At 44.0% G+C, this 25,708-nt stretch overlaps 1 protein-coding gene and 1 long non-coding RNA gene across 3 annotated transcripts in view; one reads left to right on the forward strand and one right to left on the reverse strand.

Moving 5' to 3' along the window:
* Positions 1 to 25,708, reverse strand: part of LOC147034323 (uncharacterized) — a 62,824-nt gene that overhangs the window by 6,949 nt on the left and 30,167 nt on the right. Inside the window, exons 13-16 of the mRNA XM_085880813.1 lie at positions 23,152 to 23,231; positions 11,823 to 11,852; positions 9,068 to 9,229; positions 8,429 to 8,551 (exon numbers count right to left, since the gene is read on the reverse strand). Of these exons, the coding sequence (XP_085736939.1) occupies positions 8,429 to 8,551; positions 9,068 to 9,229; positions 11,823 to 11,852; positions 23,152 to 23,231 (395 nt within the window). The remainder of the gene's footprint in view (positions 1 to 8,428; positions 8,552 to 9,067; positions 9,230 to 11,822; positions 11,853 to 23,151; positions 23,232 to 25,708) is intronic.
* Positions 6,988 to 25,708, forward strand: part of LOC147034324 (uncharacterized) — a 35,063-nt gene continuing 16,342 nt past the window's right edge. For both annotated transcript variants that reach the window (XR_015058062.1, XR_015058064.1), the window contains exon 1: positions 6,988 to 7,080. This is a non-coding gene — a long non-coding RNA (uncharacterized LOC147034324). The remainder of the gene's footprint in view (positions 7,081 to 25,708) is intronic.

The following is a 25,708-nucleotide window of genomic DNA, read 5'->3' on the forward strand; positions in this document are numbered from 1 at the left end:
TACACTTCCTCACTCATCGGCGGTCTGTCGGTGACTGACAGCTTCTGCAGGCGGGAAAATATTCACGCATACAGATTAGGATCGCTTTCATACGTGCACCAAACCACACCTCCCTAGCTTCATTTGTTGACGCACAAAAAATTAAGGTTGGATACTTTTTGAACACACCTCGTATACATATATATTGTTATGGCTGTGGAAATTTGCAATACACCAGAAAGGTCCTCAGGTTAGATATATCGATAAGATCATGTGTAGTTAGTCCACACCTGTTGTTTAGAGGGAATATGTGTGATTCATCCAGGCTGCGACGCTTTGAGTTAGCCATTTTTCTTTATCGTTATTTTGGACCAATAAGCCCGCCAACAACTCAAACACCACCACCTTCGCCTCTTTACCTCCACAACTCCACCCCGCAAACATCGCTTCACCGCCATTCTCAAATGACGCCCGCCAACAACCAAACCATCACTGCAAACCCCCCACCACCTTCGCCTTTCTCCTTCCACAACCATCAACCACACCACCTGCCAACACCGAACGTCATGCTGTCCAGGGCCCGTTCGGTGATTCTTGTCAAGCCGTGAGTACAAATGGATGCCTTTACAGGAGGGAAATCGGATCAGGAGAGGCTCACGCCCCTTTTTGCCCGACCAATGGCTAAACGTCGGGTGGCGTGGCCCCGCCTCCAAGTGCGTTTTGATCCACGAAATAGCATACACGCTCCTTCCCCGGTCTATAAATACGCGAGCACAAGGCAACTCGCATGTGTTGGGTTGTGCTGAGCTGTGCTGTGCTGGCTGGGCTGGTCGAGTGAAGACGAAGGTCGTCGTTGAGGTTGTCGTTGCTGGGTCGAGGGACGAGTCGCGGAGTGAAGCAGGGACACGGAAGAGGGCTCAGGGGCGAGAGTTCGCCGGAGTCGGTGCGGTCCCAAGGCCCCGCTAGTGGGACGGAGCGTCCGCCATTCCTCTCTCTCCACCCCGAGCATCAACAATTTCCCCCGTCCGTGCTGAGATAGCGCCGGTAACCCCGTCCGTTCCCCACCCCAACCATGGTGTCGACCGACCAACACGTGCCTGCGCAACGCATGGCTGAAAGGAGCTCACCGACCACACCAGGGGCACGGAGTCAGGCACGTTACGCTGACATTGCGGCTAGCCCTCCATCGCGCCACGAGGGTGCGGGTAAGACCCCTTCGGTCTTGTGGACCTGGCCGCTCACCCAGGTCCCATGTACATTTGGTCCACGGACCTGTCTGCCCCCTTACCTATAAGGGTGGCTTGTATTTGCTTTTTGTGTAAATGTGTGTGTGGCGCCAGTCTTTTAATTAAACCTGAATAAGTGCTTGTACATTGCTTTATTCAGTAGTAACTCTTTTGCTTGCTCTTACTGTATGGCTGTGAATACGTGCTTGCCTTGTGTGTGTGTGTGAAATTAAAGTACTTGTCGAACTGTTCCCCGTTTCGTTGCGTCCTTTCCTTTGTTTGAAAGTTCCATCTTGCATCACGTAAGGGATTGGTAGTGGATGTAGACACCCAATAAATAATCTGAACCGTCGAGATCGGCGATAACTCCGCTCGGTTATCTCTGCAGCACGGAACGAGCCGCTTAAGCGGTTCGTGTCCGGAGTTGACCTGCGGCGTGGTACAACTCCTCGGTACGCTACCCGCGCAGGTACTTAGGTTATATCGACATTCGGTGATTCACCCTATTTCGCGCGGGTAGAATGCGGACTGGGTTGTTGTGAAGTTAAACCCCCACCCGTGGCTAGCTCCTTGGCGGTAGTTCCAAGAGGGTCACGACTGAATTGTCCGTCCGGTGGGCGACGTGGTTGCTATTAGTGGGAAGCGGCCGATCGCACGCCGGCGGGCGCGAATTCGTAACACACACATATATATATATATATATATATATATATATATATATATATATATATATATATATATATATATATATATATATATATATATATATATATATATATATATATATATCGGCCAAACATATTGGCACCCTTGCACTTTTTTCTCATGCATCATTTCTTCCAGAAAATTGTTGAAATAAAAAAATATCTTGGTATCCACATATGTATTTCTTGAGTGTGAAGTGGAACAAAACAAAAAAGCTGAAAAAATTATTAAATCTTTACTTATTCCACACAGAAATCCTAAAATGGCCAGGACAATTATGATTGGCACCTTTTCGAAGTTGTGAGAAATAATATGATTTCAAGCAGGTGATTCTCCTTAACTTTGGAATTGAACTCACCTGTGGTGAGTTGCAGGTGCCTGCAATATATATATATATATTTTTAATCACTCATTCAACCAGTTTAAAGAGAGAGAAGTAGTCATTCTGCTGTTTTGTGTCACTGTGTGTACTACAATGAGCATGGAGAAAAGAAACAAAACCAGAGTATTGTCTGAGGAGGGCAGACACAAAATTGTAGCCAAGCATGGACAATCTCAAGGCTACAAGTCCATCTCCAGAGACCTTGATGTTCCTGTGCCCACCGTACGTAATGTTATCAGGAAGTTTAAGGGTCATGGCACTGTTGCCAACCCTGGACGTGGCTGCAAGAGAAAATTTGATCCAAGAATGCAGTGAAGGATTGTTCGAACGGTGGAGAAAGCTCCTCGATCAACTGCCAAACAGATTAAAACTGACCTTCAAACTCAAGGTACGACAGTTTCAACTTGCATCCATTACCAACTCAATAAAAAGGGGCTCGATGGTAGGAGACCCAGGAGGACCCCCACTGCTGAGAGAGACACAAGAAAGCCTGACTGGAGTTTGCCAAAACACACCTGAACAAGCCAAAATCCTTGTGAGAGAATGTCTTGTGGACAGATGAGACCAAATTGGAGCTTTTTGGGAAAGCACATCATCTCTGTTTACAGAAAACAAAACGAAGCCTTCAAAGATAAGAACACCTTCCCCACAGTCAAATATGGAGAAGGTTCAGTGATGCTTTGGGGTTGCTGTGCTGCCTCTGGTACTGGGTACCTTGAATCTGTGCATGATATCATGAAATCGGATTACCAAGGCATTTTGGAGCTCAATATTCAACAGTGTCAGAAAGCTGGGTTTCTGTCGAAGGTCATGGGTCTTGCAACAGGCCAATGACCCCAAACACACTTCAAAAAGCACCAAAGAATGGTCAAGACAAAATGCTGGATTGTTCTGAAGTGGCCAGCAATGAGTCCAGACATAAATCCCATTGAACACCAGTGGAGAGATCTGAAAAGAGCAGTTGGGAGAAGGAACCCTTCAAACCTGGGAGAACTGGAGCAGTTTCCACAAGAAGAGTGGGCCAAACTGTCAGTAGAGAGGTGTCGGAAGCTCAGTCATGCCTATAGGAAGTGCTTGACTGTCGTTATTTTGTCCAAAGGTTGTGATACCAAATATTTAGTTAAGGGTGTCAATAATTTTGTCAACGCCATTCCTTTTTATTTTGTGATTTCAAAGGACATATTGTTGCGAATCTGGAAGCCATGAGCACACAACATTCAGGTCCTATAGCTCAGTTATTTCAAAAAGTGAATGTGGATAGATAGCTCCCTTTTCTCTTGTCTAATGGGTAATTAAATGTTCCTGCGCTGTGGAATTATTTTCGTCAGGTTTTCCTTCTTTTATTTTACACCACCAATGATAACAACAACACCAACGATAACAACAACACCAACGATGACAACAACACCAATGAAAACCCTCTGCTCCCGGCGTTCTCCGTGCACTCGCTGAAATGCGGGTGTGTTCAGAATGCATTCGCGAACCGAATTCCATTCCCTAATATGGACACGAATCTGCTCGCTTGGGCACTCCGAGAGGTGGGATGCGACAGCCCCCACCCAACGATGAGCGAACTGAATTCCATTCCCTAATATGGACACGAATCGACTCACTTGGGCACTCCGAGAAATGGGAGGCGACAGCCCCCACCGACGGCGAACGAGTCACGCCGGAAGCGAGCAGCACACCAGAGGGATAAAAAGGGAACGGAGAGACAGAAGTGGGTTCTTTGCTCTTATTGGTTGGTGGTTCTGGCTCTTCTGGGTTCTTGGTTGGTGGTTGTTCGGAGAGCACGGAAGGTGGTTGGTGGTTCTTCGATTGAATCAACTCAGCGGATTGTGAAGGATTGGCGCCTCGTCTTCACCAGCGCGTATTCTGGAGCGCGAGAGGATCCGCCAGAGCTCGGGAAGCTGATTGCGGCTCGCCGGTGTCTGGATTCAGCTCGCCCTCGCTGGTGCCCGGTTCGAACAACGCGAAGACCACACGAGGTGGACAGATCCAAGGCAAAATCTGGTCTTCAGCTCGTCCTTTCCATCTGAGCTGGAGGCCTCAATAACGACCATTTTGGTCCGATTCTTTGGGTGTATGCGTATGTGTGTTTGTGGCGCCAGTATAGTAAGTAATGAATTGTTAAGTGCCTTGCTGTACATACGTGCTTATTAATATTCGGATAACTCTGCTCTTTTGTGTTCCCCTCCCTGCCTATTGTTAATAAATATCCCCATTTGTGAAATGTATCAGCTCATTCGTGTCCTTTCCTCCATTGGCTTAGCATGCTGCGTGTTGGAAAATTAGCAAGGCTGTTGCCGCTGTAAAGGGACATTTGGACCGACGGAAGCTCGGTGGCCATCCGCTCGGGCCGCACATGGTTCGAGTACGCTAGCGTCTCGTTCCGTACAGGTGTCGTCGAGGGTGTGGAGACTCGGTAAATCGCCACGTGGATCTCTAGGTATTTTGAAAATTGGCAAATAACCCTGTACTACGTGGTAAAATATTGATGCGGTCATGCTCGCAGCCGACGCCCAGCCTGCAACAATATTAAGATCTGAATCAAAAACGAAGGTTCTGTAATATTTACAGTGAAATAAATAATTGTGGAGACCAAATACTTTTGTCAATTTCAACTTATTTTTCAAGAAAATTGTGAGTTATTTGAAAAAAGTGCAAGGGTGCCAATATTTTTGAACACCACTGAATATATATATATATATATATATATATATATATATATATATATATATATATATATATATATATATATATATATATATAATTTTATACATATATATTAGCTTTGGGGAAGGAGATTTGAAGTTTTCCAAATATATCCTAGAAATCATTTTTAACTTTCTTGCTCTGAAATGTTGACTTTACACTCGGGTTAAGTCGATCTAAACCGCTGCTCTGTGCAAAGAATGCTTTTGGTGGAAGCAAAAGCACTGGCAAAGCTTGAATAAAAATTGTCAGTGCTGGAAGAGCCATGAATCAACAGAATCCGTTTTGGTGTTCCAATCTGAGCGCTTGTGACCTCAGGTTTAAATCCCATACATGAGCACTGTGTTGATGTACATTGACAGCCGAAATGTCCATGTGCCCTAATTAATGTAAAAGTACCCTGGTGTCCTTGCCCTGCATGTCGTACATGTACAAGCTACTCCACAGCCCCAAACTAGTTCAAAATGTTTTTAAAACTTTCCTTTGTTTTTGCTTTCAGTGCTTCCTGAAACATGAATGAATGCACACACAGTTCTATACATTGTTTTAATCTCCATGTTTTACTGTGTTTATGGGTATCCAAGGTGATACGTCGTAGACTCGTAGTCACTTAATTTTTCCAACAAAATGCCAAAACCCACTAAGCTATGTTATTACTTGACAAAACAGATTTCCACTTGTTCGAACAATACTGATACTGTACATACCAAGTAGTTTCCATTGTCACCCTCCCTGTCCCCCTCTTTCCCTACCCTTTGCTCACAGGCCATCAAGAAAAAAAAAAATCGAGAATTGGCAACACAGGAAAGATTGACAAGGTTTCCATTATGGTTTCAAAGCATTGTTCCTTATTTAAAACACAAGTTTCCATCCAGAGTGACCACATTTTATTTGGTATCCACATTGTGCAAGTTTGATGTCCATCCGCACGTGGACCTTCAGTGAGCTTTGAACATCTTGAGTTCTTTATGCGCACCCACAATTCCACCACAGTAGAAAGCTAAGCGAGCCCACAAATTGTTGAATATTGGCCTCTTAAGTTCCAGGCACACATGAAAGAACACGATGCGAGTCTCAGTGAAAGATCGTGCTGTCAGTGGACAAGGTAAATTATTTAATTTATCAACTCGGAGGATTATAGGAGTATGTTTACCACCTGTGGGAAGTGGTGTGTGGTCGAGCTTTTGAGTGTTAACTGGTCATCGGAGCAGGTTGTCCTCCAAAGAGGGGAGTTAGCACTCAAAACTACAGCTATACCTAATATCCCACAGCAATAGATGTACAATTAGAAGGGCACTCTGTGGAGCACATACCTCCGCCAGCCTGATAAGTTTATGTTTTGTATCCCATCGATAGGCCGGATCTGGATTCGGACCTGAACTAAAATTTAATCGGCTTGTTCTTTTCATCTACCCAACTCTTCCATGAATCCGTTCATAACTTTTTGAGATATCGTGCTGCATATTATTTTAGCACTATCAATCAATGTTGAAAAATGGCTTAAAAAATTATCGGATTCGGATCTTCATAAAAATCGAATCAATTTTTCCTTGTTACATACCTGACCAGCCCACAAAGTTTCGTCCGAATCTGTCCACAACTTTTTGAGATAATTTATTCACAAACAGACAGACAGGGGTGAAAAACATAACCTCCAGCCACCTTCGGTGGCAGAGGAAACCATCAAGTTTTGGTTGATGAAATTCAAATATGTGATGGGTTAATAAATGGAGCTTCAGCTGAGATTCGTTTCAGCATTGTATTTCAGTCTTTTTGATCAGTGTTTACTAAAACATGAAGAAATGCACAAAGTCTATACAATGTTTTAATCTCCTTGTTGATTTGGATTTTCTTGTGCAAACCTCCACCGATAACTGTTAACAATTTGTATCAGTGTTGAGCATGATCTCCTGTTGATTATGTGTTTATTTTTGTGAGAAAATCACGGAAATCGTACTGAAAGCTCTGCCACTCTTCCGCAGATGTTCGGCAGCGTTGGTGCCCTAATCCTGTCTCCAAGCTCATTTTGCCACAGGTGACCTTTTCTCTGTGTCCGCATTCAATCAGCCACAGGTGGGTGACCTTTACACAAGAATGTGACAATAGATGCTGAGATTCGTTTATAAAAACATGTTTCCCATAATGCATTGGATGAATAATTGCTGTTATCATGATGCCCATATTCGGTAAAATGGCTCCAAACTCGTGCGGCAGTAACCGTGCCCAGATTCCTATGTTCAGTCTTACTCCCAAGTGAGTTTAATGCACCACGGGGAAGCATCAGTGAGACGAGACTAATTTTCAAGTCCTCCTGGATCCAAAAGTTTAAGATCAGTGTATTAAAATGTCTCCAGTCATTTTTGTCGTGACTGGTCCAAGTCGAGGCTCATTTTGAGCTTTTGGTGAAGTATTGAGTCGCTCAAAAATAATGCAGCGTTAAAATAACCATCCTCTCAAAGAACAATCCATCTTAGCTGTCGAGCATACACAAGGCTTGAAGTGTTCCGTATTAGGCTGTGGTGTTAATGACGGTGTCAACAGCATTTTCCAGAAATTGTTTGAGTATAAAGAAAACTTACTGAAGTTTGCATTGTGATACCGTTTCTCAAGATTACTTGGAAGGTTCAAGTCTTTAGTCAGGAATTATTGAGTCACGAGTAGACGTTGATCGAGGTATGCTAACCTTCCATGGGAAGCAAGGAAAAGCTGATGTTTAGGGCTTGAACAGCTCTTTTGCTCCGATGAAGGGTTAATGTCCGAAACGTCACCATCTCCTTGTTTCCCATGGCGGTTAGCATACCTCAATCAACGTTCTGTTGATTTTATCCATCCAAATGTAAGTATAGTGTGACCCGTGTGCCACAAGCTCCAGTCCTCTGGCCCCATAAAGCACTCGCATAGGGAGAGCCAGCCAAGTATGAGAACACCCAGGCATTCCTACACGCATTAAAAACAGTCGGTCAATTTTTTTTTCATTAATTCCAACAGGCCTGAGTTTTTCAAACGTTCCTGCTGACAATGCTACGTTGGCAGCTTCCCATGGTATTTTTGCCAAGCACTGGGTGGTGTTTAAGTCTGCGGAGACGCACCAGGAAGTCGGGGGTTGAAGGGTGGGCAAACTGGCAAGTATCGTAGCCCGTGGGCACAAGGGAGAGGACTGGTGGGGAAGGGGGGGGAGGGGGCATTCCAGAGTGTACCATATTTTCTGCCTCCAAAAAGAATGCTAAGGATGAGTTGAGCGCATTTTTTAATTTTTTTTTTTTAAGACGAGAAGATGCAGGTTACTTTAAAATTATTTACCAAACAAACTTTAAGGGGATGTGGAAAAGCATAAAGAAAGAGGAAAATGTTTTCTTGTCACCAGCAGTTTACAAAGAAAAATGTTTTTGCAATCGCTTTCAGCCTAATATCGCAGCGTTACCTGGAATGACGGGCAGCTCGTGTCGAGGAGCCAGAAGTCCGGTTCTAGCCTCCATAAATGAATCCACAAATTGGCAGTGGTCCTCGCAATGACCAATGCCATCTCCAATGCTGTGAAATGTTTCTAAGGGTACAGTGATGCACGTACAAGGTAAATGATCATGTAATGTAGTAGGTTGGAGTCACACACACAGTTCATCAAGTGGAAGCACACAATACCATGAGGTACTGAGTCAATATTTTGCTTATTGGTAGTTGATTTATACCAGACTTGGTGGCGTAATAGTTAGAGCATCCCCTCTGAGTCTGGGAGGTCGGTGGTTCGAAACCGACCCTGGCTGTCATAACAAAGACTTAAAAATGGTATGTGTTGCTTTCGTGCTTGATGCTCAGCATTTAAAAAGGAGAGAGAGAGCATGTACAAACAACCATAGGTTGGCAACCGATGCACAGGCTTGATGAGCCAAATGGCCTCCTCCTGTATTGAAGTCCCTTGCAAGGGAACTCGTATTGTATTGTTTTTCCATCTCTTTTCACTCACTCAATTTCTTTCTCCATCGAGTTGTCTTTTCATCTCTGATGGTTATCACAGCCATCATACCCAATTACATCCTGCTCATCCATTACAAGCTGCTCTTACCATTGAGCCTTTTACCCAGTACGATCTTGTAGCGAAGTGAGTTGCACAAAATGACACCGACAAACTTCTTGTACCGAGTACGCTTGACATACTGCCGTCCGCTGCACAAGCTCTCCGCAATATTGTACTTGAATTTGAATGGAATCCAGATGGGCTCTCCACCTGCGTGGTAACATGGGTACATGAACATCTCCACATCCAGGCCCACACTTTCTTATCCGCAATCCCATGCAAACAAACAAAGGAACCACCGTACGTACATAAGCATGACCGATAGGGTTAGTGTGTCGTGTTCATGTGTCTTCAAAAAAGTTTACATCAACACCACACTTGGACAAAACTGTTTCGACATAGGCGTTTAAGACTCAAGATCAAGATAAAATACAAATTTAATGCAATTAGCCAGAAGCCACTCAGTTGTTGTTTCGTGTGCAGCCTGTGACTGCATAATTTTCTGGAAGCACGGCTATGCCGTTGATGCAGTTCTCCTGTTATCATTAAGTTGGTACTCATTTTGCGATCTCAGAAGGATGACAGGCTGAGTCAACCGACTTGGTGTTATTTCAACAACATGACAGTGGCTCAAATTCAAGACCCTGTGATCTTAAGCCAGCCACCTTAATCATTAAGCCAACACCATGTGAGCCAATCACTAAGGGTAGCAAAACACCTGCACACAAACAAATACCGATACTGGCAAAAACTTTTGCAATACTTTCTCATGAGGTTTTTAAAATATACCTGTGTACCAGGTCGACGCTTGTGGAAGAGCTAGAACACAGAATGGAGCAGAACACGAAGAACATGGTGGAATGGGGGGAAACACACCAACATCAGGGTGGAGGGACACTTGGAGGAAGAAAGTACATGCTGAAAAATGAGAGCAAGGACAGGGGGAATAAGAAACAGGCTGTGGATGCAAACTCAAAACACAACAACAAGAGGAAGACAAAATGGGGGATGAAATAGAAATGGATTATATAATGAAGAATAATTACCCTGCACGCGTGTAGTACGAAGAGGGGTTAAGCAATTGGTTCACTCTGTCTGTCTGACAGACGTTCATCTGTCATCGAGGATCTTCTGAAATTAAATTGAATGTTGTATTTTGAACACTGCAGAACACGAATCGGAACACGAACCTGCAGTTTCACACAACTTTGGCTCTGAATTTGGCAAATTGTGCAGAATCTCGTCCCGATCGCGCACGCACACAGAGAGGAGTAAGGTAATTGTTTCAGTCTGTCTGCCTGTCTGAGAGTCAAACAATATTGAAAATCATTCAAAACAGAAAACTTACTGTTTTGGGGGAAGTCATAAAGGACACAAACAACAGGCACAAATAATTACTGTAACATGTTCAATAAGGTGGTGTCGAAGAGGGCGCATCAGCTGCGGAAAACAACTGAATCAATGGGGTTTTTTTTTTCATACAGCCTTTTAAACTTTTATTTTATTTCAATTGATTGATATATTTGAACAATGTAGAACACGAATTGCCGTGTTTGCACTTCCAAAAACCCTAAGTTAAGGAGTATTTGGGCAAAACTTTGTGCCGTCTTGACCAATAAAATTTGTCAGATGCTCTGAGGGCAGAGAAATAGCAAGATTAAAAAAAAATAGTGGCTCGTACTCGGAAATCGTGCTTGGAAATATAAATTGTGCTCGATAAAACAAAGCAAGAGGTGAAAAGCCCCGTCCCATGTACTTTTTTGAAAGACTGCTCGGGGTAAGGTGTTCTATGAACGCTCGAGTTACCTCCGCCACCGAAGGTGGATGGAGGGTTACGCTTTCACCCCTGCCTTACTGTCTGTTTGTTTGTTTGTTTTTCTGTCTGTGCGCAAGAAATTTGGTGGACAGGTTGGGTGGTGACGAGGACGAAATGAGCAGATTTTTTTGAAGATCCCGATGTGGATACTAGAATTGTTTTAGTTTTTCTTCCCCATTGAGAGATGGGGCCAAAAACAATGTAGAGCACGATTTTTCTAAACGATGTCGAAGAATTTCGGTGAAACTTGGTGGACACTTTGGGGAGGGGACACGAACAAGCTTATTCGGCTTTGGTTAAGATCAGCAGACCTGGTCAATCAGTGGAGTGGACTACAACACATAAACTCTTCAGCCTGACCGAGGGATGCACTCCACCGCTTGCCGTTCTAATTGTTATCGTTATCATATTTCCATCAGTTCTTTGGAGAAACCACAAGAGATTTTTGTAAAGGGTGAAGATGGAGGCAGAGATTGAATAGAAAGAGGCAGGAATTAAAAATTTATATTTGGAGAGAGAATTACAGGTAGGGATAAATTGGATAGAATAAAGACAGATGAGGAAAGAAGAAAAGGACGAAGCATCAGTAAGAGAGAACCAGGAAAGGTATCATTATAATATAGGTAATGATATATGATGAGGAATATTTATTTTCATTTTATTAATATGGTTGCAGTTATAATTACTACTTATCATCCTTCTGAGGTTGGTGAAATGAATACCAGTGTACTGGTAGAAGGGTGCAGCATCAGCAGCACAGCTGCGCTTCCATGAAATAATAGCTACCTGTCAGCCAAGCTGCCATATGCAAGAACAGAACAGATTGCATAAAAATGAGTGATATATGATGATTATTTAGAAACCAAATATAATATCTTTGAGAAAGGTGTATGAGAATAATTATCTTGCGATGCAAAATATTAATGAAAACAAGGGGTTCTTGAGTGAATTTTTAGAAGAGATGACAAGAAATTGCATATAACTCACCATGTGGTCGAACCACGAGGAGAGGATCATCTGAAATTAAGAGATGAAAATTAAATTAGTCTGCTGAATACAGGTCATCGTGTCCATTTTGTTCATGACTTGTTTGGAAGACCACTTTTATTTCAAAGAGAAATATAAAAATAATATCTTTACATATAAAATTATATATATATATATATATATATATATATATATATATATATATATATATATATATATATATATATATATATATATATATATATATATATATATATATATATATATATATATATACTCCTGTCCAGACAGGTCCAGAGACAAGCATTGCCCGGACGCATCTGAAGCCAAGCTGTCCGGAGACAAACACGGCTCGGACACGTCTGGAGACAAACACTGCCAGGACATAACCATTGTCCTGATATGTCGAGATATATATATATATATATATATATATATATATATATATATATATATATATATATATATATATATATATATATATATATATATATATATATATAATGAAGAGGGAGAGCCGTGGGGGTAGGGGAAATAGCAGAGAGAATATGTTATGCTTCATGAAACACACACACACACACACACACACACACACACACACACACACACACACACACACACACACACACACACACACACACACACACTAGTGCTTGGCCAATATCGGCAATTTTGGGAGAAATTGGCAGGTTGGTGTCGGTATGATTGCTAACTGCAGTACGTACTGTATACAACCCAAAAAACATGAGTAGCTTTCAATGAAAAACAACGTTGCATTTATATAGACGTTTCAGGGAAATGTTCACAAACATTCATCTTTTTAAACAGCTGTGTATGATGGGGGGAAAAAAATTTAGCTCAGTAATTTAGAAATCACGTTAATACGGCTCAGAAATAGGGTGACATTTCACAGCTCGCCCGGGGCGGCGGAGCACGGACCGCTCGCCCGGGGCGGCGGAGCACGGACCGCTCGCCCGGGGCGGCGGAGCACGGACCGCTCGCCCGGGGCGGCGGAGCACGGACCGCTCGCCCGGGGCGGCGGAGCACGGACCGCTCGCCCGGGGCGGCGGAGCACGGACCGCTCGCCCGGGGCGGCGGAGCACGGACCGCTCGCCCGGGGCGGCGGAGCACGGACCGCTCGCCCGGGGCGGCGGAGCACGGACCGCTCGCCCGGGACGGCGGAGCACGGACCGCTCGCCCGGGACGACGGAGCACGGACCGCTCGCCCGGGACGACGGAGCACGGACCGCTCGCCCGGGGCGGCGGAGCACGGACCGCTCGCCCGGGGCGGCGGAGCACGGACCGCTCGCCCGGGGCGGCGGAGCACGGACCGCTCGCCCGGGGCGGCGGAGCACGGACCGCTCGCCCGGGGCGGCGGAGCACGGACCGCTCGCCCGGGGCGGCGGAGCACGGACCGCCGCCCGGGCGGCGGAGCACGGACCGCCGCGCCCGGGCGGCGGAGCACGGACCGCCGCCCGGGGCGGCGGAGCACGGACCGCTCGCCCGGGGCGGCGGAGCACGGACCGCTCGCCCGGGGCGGCGGAGCACGGACCGCTCGCCCGGGGCGGCGGAGCACGGACCGCTCGCCCGGGGCGGCGGAGCACGGACCGCTCGCCCGGGACGGCGGAGCACGGACCGCTCGCCCGGGACGGCTGAGCACGGACCGCTCGCCCGGGACGGCTGAGCACGGACCGCTCGCCCGGGACGGCTGAGCACGGACCGCTCGCCCGGGACGGCTGAGCACGGACCGCTCGCCCGGGACGACTGAGCACGGACCGCTCGCCCGGGACGACTGAGCACGGACCGCTCGCCCGGGACGACTGAGCACGGACCGCTCGCCCGGGACGACTGAGCACGGACCGCTCGCCCGGGACGACTGAGCACGGACCGCTCGCCCGGGACGAGGGAGCACGGAAAAAGTGTCCACAGTGAGTGAACAATTCGCTCAGAATGACGTAGTGTGGTACTGCTATCAACTGTCGGGGGCTCAGCAAGTGGCTTAAGCACTCAAGCAAGCACTCCAATTAAATGGTTGATAAGGAACGACTGGCTCGGGTATGGCTGCATACCATATGGGATCCCTTTAATTTTTAAGATAGTCTTCACTTCACCCGCAGGAGTTAAAGAAATTAAATGAATTCGTTCAAACAATGACAATCCACATAAGAGTTGCTGTTTAATGTAGAACAGCCCTGGATACATCGCAAAGTTTAATCGCCCGTGAAATAAACATTCCAGATAATCCGCCACATTGCCTGCTCGTCTGTGCATGCATCACGTGGTACATCAGTTCACGGTCCACGCAAACGTTGAGATTTTATTTTAAAACATCCGTTTTTCACCAGATTTGCTTTGTTTCCCTGTACAGCACCTCACAACACCTCCGAAAATAGACATAGATCTCGCAGATGCTATGGATAAGCAGAGCCTCTGGGGGACAGGACACGAGATCTAGAAGTGAATGCATTAAATCATATAGCTCAATGAAGCTGGTTAATTTTGGCACATTCCTAAATCATTTGTTTACTCAATATAATTCTCCAAACAGTAGAAAATGATAAGTTTAATGCTTTGGAAATTTCACATTTTTTGTGAAAATGTGAAGGAGGAGGGAACAGAGTCTTGCTTGCTCAAAGTAAATAGGTATATAAGCTTAGTTGTAAGATTTGTCATTTCTTTTAATTTCTCAGATTTTACTCCAGATTTTGATAATTTAGTCCCAACGATATCTGACCCTCCAAGCAGAAATAATATTTTGATGATGTACTTTAATTAGTCCGTGAGAGTAGACGATGGGAAATTGAATCACATTATGGATGAAATTGCTCCAAGCTCCTAATTTGAAAACTTTAGCACTTACAAAAGTGATGTACTCAGTCATTCGTAGCAATGATGAACAGGCATTCGATAATATGAGTGACTTACATTTTGTAATTAGCTTAGTTTAAGAGATTCTTTGTTATTTGTATTCATAAATAAATAAAGCCATGAACACTGGCGACTCAAGGCGTTTATAAGCAGTGCAATATACCCAGCGATTCATTGCTATGATGAATAGGCATTGAATAGCATGAGTGAGGAAAGTGGAAAAAAAAACAAAACTTAATCACTAAGAAATCGTTGCGGCCTGTTCCAAATCAAGGCATTGTTGAGCAGGCCAAAAAAACATGGCGGCTTCAGACCCCAGCGAGGTTCCCTAGGATATGCCTGAAGACCCTCTGGAGAGCGGTGACCGAGGATGTGCCTGATAAAGGATATAACACGACTGATAAAGGCCCTGTCACATCTTGACGATTTAGCCAGCGTATGCAGGCATATGTCGTAGTATGCCGGCATATGTCGTAGTATGCCGGCATATGTCGTAGTATGCCGAGCTGTTAGACAAATTTTCCATGCTTGAAATTTTTTGACGTATGCCAGCGTATGACTCACACGTTCCGCATACGCTGGCCATTAGTTGGAGGCACGTTACGCGATCGTTGACACACGTCACTTGTAAGTTAATCATAAGTCGAAACACGTCGAGGTAATGGTTAGCGTCAGTGTTCCAGACTCCCTGTTTTTTTTTTTGTTTGTTTGTTTTTTTCTTCGGTATGACGGTGATGTTGACACTTCGATTTCTGGTGCGGTTATAATATAATATAATTAATAGGCTGCCGCTCAACGATTTAAATCATAACCGCACTCGAAATCGAAGTGTCAACATCACCGTCATACCAAAGAAAAAAAAAACAAAAAAAAAAAAACCAGGGAGTCTGGAACACTGACGCTAACCATTACCTCGACGTGTTTCGACTAATGAGTAACTTACGAGTAACGTGTGTCAACGATCACGTAACGTGCCTACAACTTATGGTCAGCGTATACGGAACGTGTGTCGTACGCTGGCATATGTCGAAAAATTTTCAACATGCTTAAAATTTGTCGACGTACTCTGCGTACTATGACGTATGCCAGTGTGCTTCAGCGTGCTCTTTACGTATACAAAACTTACCCATAACGTATTCGACGTGTGCCAGCGTATTCGGCAAATTTTTAATACGTCGGCATACGCTGGCTAAAACGTCAAGGTGTGACAGCGGCTTGACACTTCGATGTCTAGTGCGGTTATGATTTGAATCGTCGAACCGCAGCCTATTAATAGCCTACGCCATGTGATCGTCGGCGATACGCTGCCGCGCTATGCATAAGTTAGACTATCGTTGGGTATAGGTTGTGAACAACACGCTCAGCGTTCGTTGATATAAGTTATCTATATGTTATCGAAACGTTCTGTGTATGTCTAACTCGTTATGAATACATCCAAAACTGGAAAAAAACATCAATAGTTCAGCGTACGCCAGCGTTTTACATACATTTTGATACCTTGGCATACGCTGGCTAAAACGTCAAGGTGTGACAGGGCTTTAAAGGGGTGTTTTAATTAACCCAAACACACAATTTTCAGCGAGGCACATCCTTGGAGTTTTCTTGGTCTGCATGTAAAGTTTCAGGCTGCTAGGATTCATTGTTTTGGAGTTATGGAAGAGACACTGACACTGACACTGACACACACACACACACACACACACACACACACACACACACACACACACACACACACACACACACAAACCATATATCTATATATATATATATATATATATATATATATATATATATATATGTATATATATATATATATATATATATATATATATATATATATATATATATATATATGTATATGAATGTATTTATGTTTATATTTATATATTAATGCATTTATACATGTCTATATGTATATATTTATGTTTATATATGAATGTATTTATACATTTCTACATGTCGATATGTATAGATATATACGTATATATGTATTTATACATTTCTACATGTCGATATGTATAGATATATATGTATATATGTATTTATACATTTCTACATGTCGATATGTATAGATATATACGTATATATGTATATATGAATGTATTTATGTTTATATTTATATATGAATGTATTTATACATGTCTGTATGTATAGATATATGTGTATATATATATATATGTATATGTATATATGTGTATAGATATATACGTATATATGTATATATGAATGTATTTATGTTTATATTTATATATGAATGTATTTATACATTTCTACATGTCGATATGTATAGATATATACGTATATATGTATATATTAATGTATTTTTGTTTATATTTATATATGAATGTATTTATACATGTCTGTATGTATAGATATATGTGTATATATATATATATGTATATGTATATATGAATGCATTTATGTTTATATTTATATATGAATGTATTTATCCATGTCTATATGTATATATTTTTACGGGTGTGGAAATTTGCAGAACGCCATATAGGTCCTTAGTTAGTTATGCCGATAAGTCCGTGTTCAGTTAGATTTCCCCACCGTTGTTTAATGGGATTTATTCGTGTCACAGGGCTGTGATCCTTTGAGATAGCCATTTTTCTTTACTATCGTTATTTAGGACCAACCACGTTTCAACCACTACAACCACCTTCACAACGCCACCATCACAACAACCACGATCGCCTCAACCACCAACCTCACCGAACCACCTTCCCCGCTACGCCAACTGCCGATCCCCTTCTCCACAAACCAAACCACAACCCTCTATCGGTGGCGCGCGGATTTCCCCGCCTGTTTTTCCCGCGTGCCGATCGGGGAGATCGTTCATCATTGGTCGGTTCGTGGAAGTGAGGCGCTGGAGATAAGGAACGCCCCTTTTCTCGAAGCTTCCCGCAGGAGCTGGAAGGGGGGCAGAGCGATAAACGGGGAGGAGCGAGGCGTTGGAACTGACAAATATAAGGGCGCGCAGGACGCCAGGTCTGGGTCTTCGTGGTGGTTTCGTCTTGGTCTTCAGAGAGTCGTGGGTTTGGTGGTTCGGGTCGAGTCGTCGGAGCTCACAGTCGGTGGGGAGTCCGGGCGTGGCATGGGGGACGCGGACGGGAGGCGCCGCTTTGCCAGCTCTGTCGCGCACGCCGGCGCGTCCGTGTGGAGAGTGCCGGAGAGAGCTCGCCGGCCCCGTGGAAGGCCGAGCTCAGCCGCGGCTGTCCTAGCTGCCGTGGGGGACAGACGTTGCGACTCACCCACCATCGCACCACGAGGGTGCAGGTAACCTGCAACGGTCTCGGGGGGGGGGGGGTTCGGTCATCCAGGCTCCATGCCATAAAGGTATACGGACCCTGTCTGGCGCCCTAGTCTTTGAGGGTGGCCTTTTCCTTTCTTTTGAATGAATGTTGGTGGTGCCATGTCCTGTAAGTAAAAACTGTTAAGTGACTAGATAATTGCTGTCGTAGTACTTTCACCTTGCTCGTGTCTTTGTCCCCGTCCCGTGCATGATTGTTTTACTGTATAAGTGTTTTTCATTGCTTTTTCTGGTATACGTGCTGTGTAAAATGTACCCCGTTCGTTGCGTCCTCCTTTCTCCCCATTGAAATGCCATCTTGTGTTGCGGAATAATAGTTGGGTTGTTAAATACCCGTTAAATAGAATCGGATCCGCGAGGGCGGGCGATAATACCCACTCGGTTATCACTGCAGAATGGAACGGACCGCTTGAGCGGTTCGTGTCCAAGCCAGCCTGCGCCGAGGTACGGTCTCCCGGTAGGCTACCCGCGCAGGTACTTAGGTATATCGATATTAGGCGATTGACCTTATTTTGCGCGGGTAGAAAATTGGCTACGCTGTGGTGAGGTTGAAGACCCACACGTGACAGGGTTCCGGCGTTGTTCCGGAAGGTCACGACTGAATTGTCCGTCCGGTGGGCGATGCGGCTGCTATTAGGGAAACGCGGTCGATCGCACGCCGGTGGGCGCGAATTCGTAACAATATGTATATATGAATGTATTTATGCTTATATTTATATGTAAATGTATTTCTACATTTATACATTGTCGATATGTATAGATATATATGTATGTATGTATGAATGTTTTGATACATTTATACATGTCTATATCTATAGATATATATATATATATATATATATATATATATATATATATATGTATATATGAATGTATTTATGTTTATATTTATATATGAATGTATTTATACATTTGTACATGTCGATATGTATAGATATATATGTATATATATATATATATATATATGAATGTATTTATGTTTATATTTATATATGAATGTATTTATACATGTCGATATGTATAGATATATATATTGTTACGGATTCGCGCCCGCCGGCGTGCTGACGGCCACGTAACTCGAATCGCGGCACGTCGCCCACCGGACGGACAATCCAGTCGTGACCCTCTCGGACTAACGCCGGGAACCAGTCACGGGTGGACCTTTCGGTCTCACCGCGATCGAGCCAATCAGCCCCCGCGTGGGATAGGGTTGCTCGCCAAATTCGACCTACCTAAGTACCCACGCGGAGGGTAGACCGGGCGATCGCACCTCGCCGCAGGTCGACTTCGGACACGGGCCACTTAAGCGACCCGTTCCGTACTATCGGGATAACCGAGCGGTGTTATTCGTCGACCTCGACGGTTCGATTAATTATCGGGCGTATTCAGCCCACTACCAACCCTTTACGTGAAGCAAGATGAGGATTCAAAGAAAGAAATGACGAAGCGAAGCGGGAAACAGTTCAACACAAATCACATTTATTCGCGACGAACGGAAAGCACACATATTCAATTCCACCAAAAGCACACAGAAAAGAAAAACACAATTCAATTTACACAAAAAGCAAATATAAAAGAGAAACACAATGCAGAGCTATCCGACTACCGAGCACACGGCAACACTTATACAATTTTACTTCACAGACGGCGCCGACAACACATACCCAAAACCAAGGAAAAGAATACCCTCAAGGATGAGGCGGGCCTGAGGCCGAGACCGGGTCGGCCTACCCGTCCGGCGATGAGACGCGGAGCGGCGATGGCGCCCCAACCCCGCGGGCCTCGCGGGCAGTGTCTGGTAGGGGGTGGGAAAGGGGCCCCCTTGGTCGCACTATCTCAGCGCGGGGGGAAACAGGAGGGGGTTGCTGATGCTCGGGGTATAGAGGATTTTTATTGCCCCGCGACGAGCGTCTCCACCTAGGCCAGGTCGCGCTGTCGGCCTCCCTGGGGTGCAGCTCCCGGCACGACGCGAGCACCCCCTCGTCTGCCCTCGCCGCCTCTCCACAGCTCCGTCCCCTCCGTTCCGACTCCAACGCACACGACGACCAGCTCCTTCTTGCCAACTCCACCGCCCGCGAAGTCTTGACTCTCTGTTCTCGACTCTCCTACTCTCTTACTCTCCTACTCTCCTGACTGACGAACACGGTCCTTTTATCAGCCCCGTAGCTTCGCCCTCTCATCTTTGACCCCCTCCCTTCGACCTTTCACCTCGCTCCCCATTGGCCCGAGAAAAAGTGGGCGTGAATGCTTTTTGATCCATAAATTTGCATATATCGATCGCCCTCCAACGCCCTGGGGGCGGGGCCAATTCGCCCCTCGCTCACCGATTGGACGGCAAAAAGTGGGCGTGTGTCGTTTTTGATCCTTTTTTGAAGCACAAAATCCGTGATTTTGTACACGCTGTTCGGCGCGCGCCCTGCACGAGTCCAACACCGGTACCCACAGGCGGCGCAAGAACGGTGGCGATGCGACGGTTGCGAGGTGTGACGTTAAGGTCGTGGTGGTTGTGGTGAAGCGGTGGTTGGTGGTGGTAACAATGGCGGTTGGTCCAAAATAAAGATAGCAAAAGAAAAACGGCTATCCTGAAGAGTCGCAGCACGCATGAATGACATGTATTCCCACTAGACAACGGGTTTGGGCCTAACTACACATGTACTTACCGAGATACCTCACCTGAGGGACCTGAATGGTGGTTTGCGAATTTGGTAACCACAACAATATGAATGTATTTATGTTTATATATATATATATATATATATATATATATATATATACATATACATATATATATATATATATATATATATATATATATATGAATATATTTATATATATATATGTATATATATATATAGATGAATATATTTATATATATATATATATATATATATATATATATATATATATATATATATATATATATATATATATATATATATATATATATAAATACACACACACATTTATTAAAGCGTGAAATGATTGTTTGTTTGTGACCCTACTCCTCTGAGCTCCTCAGGTTAATCGCCAAGAAACTTTAACGGATCACATTGTTTACCATGGTGCACCGAAGTAGGGGTGTGAAACAGTCATTTTCTCACAATTCATAAATTATAAACACACGAGCTGCCGAGCTGCCACCTGTTGCCATCTCCGCAAGGGTAGATCCATATATAGAATGCTTCATAAAAAGCCGATTTTCTTTCAGATTCCAACCCGGATACTGATATATATTGGTGAGGTGGTAACCTCCGATCGTCAAATGTGGTATCAAATGTGAAAAATAACTGTTCGGTAAGATGTTACCATGATCGGGAAGATCAGAAAAAAAATTACCCCGTGCGGGAGTGACGGTCATCTCTGCGAGAAAATATATAGCCTCCTGAAGGTGGGGCAGTTTTTGCAAACTTTGAAGTCACGTGATGCGAAAACGAAAGCGAATATCGAAAATCCGGCCCGAATTAATTTAGATATTGTCCCATAGATTCATATGCCACAATAAAATTCAAGATTGCTTGAGAAATGTAGGAGGAGATAGATTTTGAAAATCGTCATTTTCGCATTTTTTGCCAACTTTGAAGTCACGTGACCCGAAAACGAAAGTGAATATCGAAAATCCGGCCTGATCAAAATTTAGATATTGTCCCATAGATTCATATTCCACTATCAAATTCAAGATCGCTTGAGAAATGGCGGAGGAGATAGAATTTGAAAATCGTAATTTTCGCAACTTCAAAAGCCTCGTGACCTTGACCTTGACCTTCGGTGACCTTGAAAGTCATACCATCGTGTATGTCTCATCGACCTCTATCAGGATTACTAATGACCAGATCTCCCGCTTCCACTTCATTGTGAACGGACGGATGGACGGACCGACGGACGGACGGACCGACGGACGGGCTCCTCCACTCCCGAGGCTCCCTCACTGAGAGAATCTCATGAGCAGGATCAGGGACAGGAAAACGAGCCACATGTCCATACAACTGCAGCCGATGCTCACGGACTATGCAGGTAACAAATCTCATTTGAGTCTCTCTCAGTAACCGCTCATTGGACACAAAGTCCGACCAGCAATAGCCAAGGATTCTCCGAAGAGAACTGGAACCAAAGGAATTAAATCTCTGTCTCAGATTCCTGGTCAGAGTCCAAGTCTCACATCCGTAGAGGAGGACTGGAAGCACCAAGGACCTGAAGACTCGAACTTTCATCCTCCTGCACAGGTATCAACAGATACAGAGGCACAGGCCTCTCAGTACCAGAGTATCGTTCAGACATCAGATTGATCAGTTTTGGTGGCACCCCACGAAGACCAAGAATCCTCCAGAGGGCATCCCGATTCATTGCATCGAACGCTTTGCAGAGATCGTGACCCACAACTTCCAAGTGAAAAACAAATACTCTCAATTTCGGAAAATTAATTTAAAATCCAAAACTCGAATATCTTGGTTGGATAAGTGTCCACCCCCCTGAGTTAATACTTCGTGACAGCACCTTTGACAGCAATTCCAACTGCGAGTCTGTTGGGATAGGTCTCTACCAACTTTGCACACCTTCCTTGGGCAATATTTGCCCAATCAAGGTGTGCAAAGTTGATAGATGCACACTCACCTATAGCCTGGGTTTGAATCCCGACCCAGCTAAAAATTTTCATCCCGGTGTTTCATCAATGTGTGTGCCATCCCTCGGATGGACGTTAAACTAGCGTCCCATCCACCAGTATTAGTTGGCAGACTTTGAAGGTCCCACACTGTCTTTCGCAAAGAATAGGTGAGCTATCGCTGGCAGAATAAACAAATTACAAATTCCTGTCCTAACTGCTGCTGGGAGAGGGATGACAAACCGCCCTGCAATAATAACCCATGCCAAGTGGCACCAATGCTCTGCTAAGAGTATGTTCATTGATGATGATGATTTTCTCATTTGTGGAACCTTCTGGATGCCATTGTAGACAAGGTAGTTTACAAGGAAAGGTATTGATAAAGGAGGGTTTTTGAATCAGAACTGCAAATAAAGTCATAAGACATTAATGATGATGAAGAAAACAAAATTATTCATTTTGTTGTGATCTGGTGTTCATTTGAGCACTCATAGGAAGTCATACAATTATTCGTGTAATCAAATAAGAGACAATAAGCGGTGACTTACTGGATTCAGTGCGGAATTCCAGCGGCGAGCTGAGGGGTCCCACACCCTTTGCATTTTTCGCTCTAACCTTGAAATAATACCTGCAAAGAATCAGAGAATTTAGCAGTGGTGTTGGACTCGAGGCTCGATCAAGTACTCCTTTCGCTGGACTCGGATATGGGCTCAATACTTTGCGAGTCATGACTCGACCAAATGACTTGGTGAAGTGTAAAGTAACAATAATTACAGAAGTTTGTGTAAAATGTTCTCACAAAAAACAATCCTCATTAAATGCTTGTGAAGAAGTTTTGATTTTAATATTCTGAAAACCGAGTAAGTCTAGAATACGATGACACTTAGATTGTCTGTTTAAAAAAAAAAAAAAAAAAAAAAAAAAAAAAAACAAGCCTGCTTTCGATGTCCCATTTTGGGGCAGGTAGAGGTCTACCTGTCTCAGTTTGTCTGATATACCCTACCTGGCTCACCATGGGTTAGCAGTCCACACAATGTGGTTGCCTCTTAAATGCTTCCAGGCAATTTGTAATGGGCAATAAATGGTTGCCCATAAAAGGCGGCAGTGTGACCCAGAGTCTCCTATAGACTTGTGTTGCCAGGTCACAAACACATCTCTTGATTTTGTGATGAGGTCATTTCACTGCACAGTAGTGGTAAATTCATTCTAGTAGATGTATTACTCACAAAAAGCTAACCCCAGCGATTTAATTACGTCTTCACTAATCTTCACTCATGACAATACACAAGCTTTGCAGATGCATAAAAAAAAAATCCCAAATTATTATTTAATTTCACTATTGCTGCTTGATGCATTTGCGAAGGCCACCAGAATGTCTCAAATGGGATTTGCTATATGGGATTTGAATCTGGAATCTCAGAAAATGAGCTCAGTGCTCAGTCAGGAATGTCAGATCACATACACTATAAATGGATTTGGTGTGTGTGTGTGTGTGTGTGTGTGTGTGTGTGTGTGTGTGTGTGTGTGTGTGTGTGTGTGTGTGTGTGTGTGTGTGTGTGTGTGTGTGTGTGTGTGTGTGTGTGTGATGTTTTTTTGTGGAGTTTGACTGGAGCTTTCTGATGTGGAGTGTGATACACCATAATGATCGCCATGATCTCCTGAGTTGGTTCGACTAATTAACGACAAAGAACCCCGAATAATTCCCATGTTTTAATCGCACGTCGTGTTAAGGTGTATCGAGCAGCTTAATCGGTCCTTGCACGGCATGGCATTCCAATTACAAAATAAACGAGAAGGGCACTCGGGAGAGCGCATGCCTCCACCACGCAATGCCTGACCCAATGGAACATATCGGCCCAATACGTTTTTATGCCACCGGTGATGAAGTCGCCGGTGGCATTATGTTTTCAGGTTGTCCGTCCACACGTACGTACGTCCATGTGAATTTTCTGTTTTCTCTGCAACTGCTTATCTGATTGAAATATAATTTTCACCATTGATGCGACTTCTGATGCAGAATTTTTAAATGACAATTATGACATCATAGGTCACGTGGGGTGGCAGCCTTGCTTGAAAAATGGAAAAACTTTAGACCTCTGTTTCTCCTAAACCGCACCACGGGGAAAAAATTGAAACTTGGCACCTGGCAACTACTCTGCATGGGGAATAAGGGGGATTTCACTGACATCACCGGTGAAGTGGTATCCCGGTCAAAATTTGACATTTAGTGAGGTTCATCTGGGGATGGATTGGTCGACAGAAAAATTTTACATGACATCATCAGTCATGTGGTTTGGCAGCCATATTGTTAAAAAAATATATATATATATATATATATATATATATATATATATATATATATATATATATATATATATATATATATCCGCTTCTCCAGATCCGCTTTAAAGATCGAAGTGAAACTGCACATAAATGATCAACTAGCTAGTTTAAATAAAATTTGATAACTATGACATCATCAGTCACATGGTCTAACAGCCATCTTGGATTTACCCTAAAATCTTCAAAAATCTTTTTCTCCAGAACGGCTGGACAGATTGAGGGGAAACTTTGGACGCCTCTTCAACATTCCTTGGTGACACTAGGGTGATAAATAATAATTATTGATGTCGCGTGATTCGGCAACCGTCTTGGATTGAAGAAAAATATTAAATTTTGTTTTCTCTGGAACCCCTTATCCGATCAAAGCAAAATTTACCAAATATCATCGAACACCATTGCTGCATACAGTGTGGAAATGACATCATAGGTCATGTGGTGTGGCAGCCATTTTGGATAAAAAAAACAACGAACCTTATCCGATCAAAACGAAACTTCACACACGTGAGCCTCTACCAAATCATGGGCAAAGAACAATTTTTCAATGCCATAGGTCATGTGGTTTGGCCAGCCATGTTAGTTTGAAAACCGAAAATAAAAAAACCTTTTTCTCCAAAAAGCGCTTAACAAATCGATGTGAAACAAGTTGCGTTACATGTAGCAAGGGCAGTCGATCAAAATTGCAAAGTTCCACATCAATCTCGACAGCGATTTCTGAAATATAATTTTTTTTAAAATATTTTCCTTGAAACCAATGTGGCTGCC

Source organism: Eptatretus burgeri, chromosome 1, assembly GCF_056783735.1.
Source record: "Eptatretus burgeri isolate ZD-2024b chromosome 1, Ebu_testis_v1, whole genome shotgun sequence".
Lineage (NCBI taxonomy): Eukaryota > Metazoa > Chordata > Myxini > Myxiniformes > Myxinidae > Eptatretus > Eptatretus burgeri.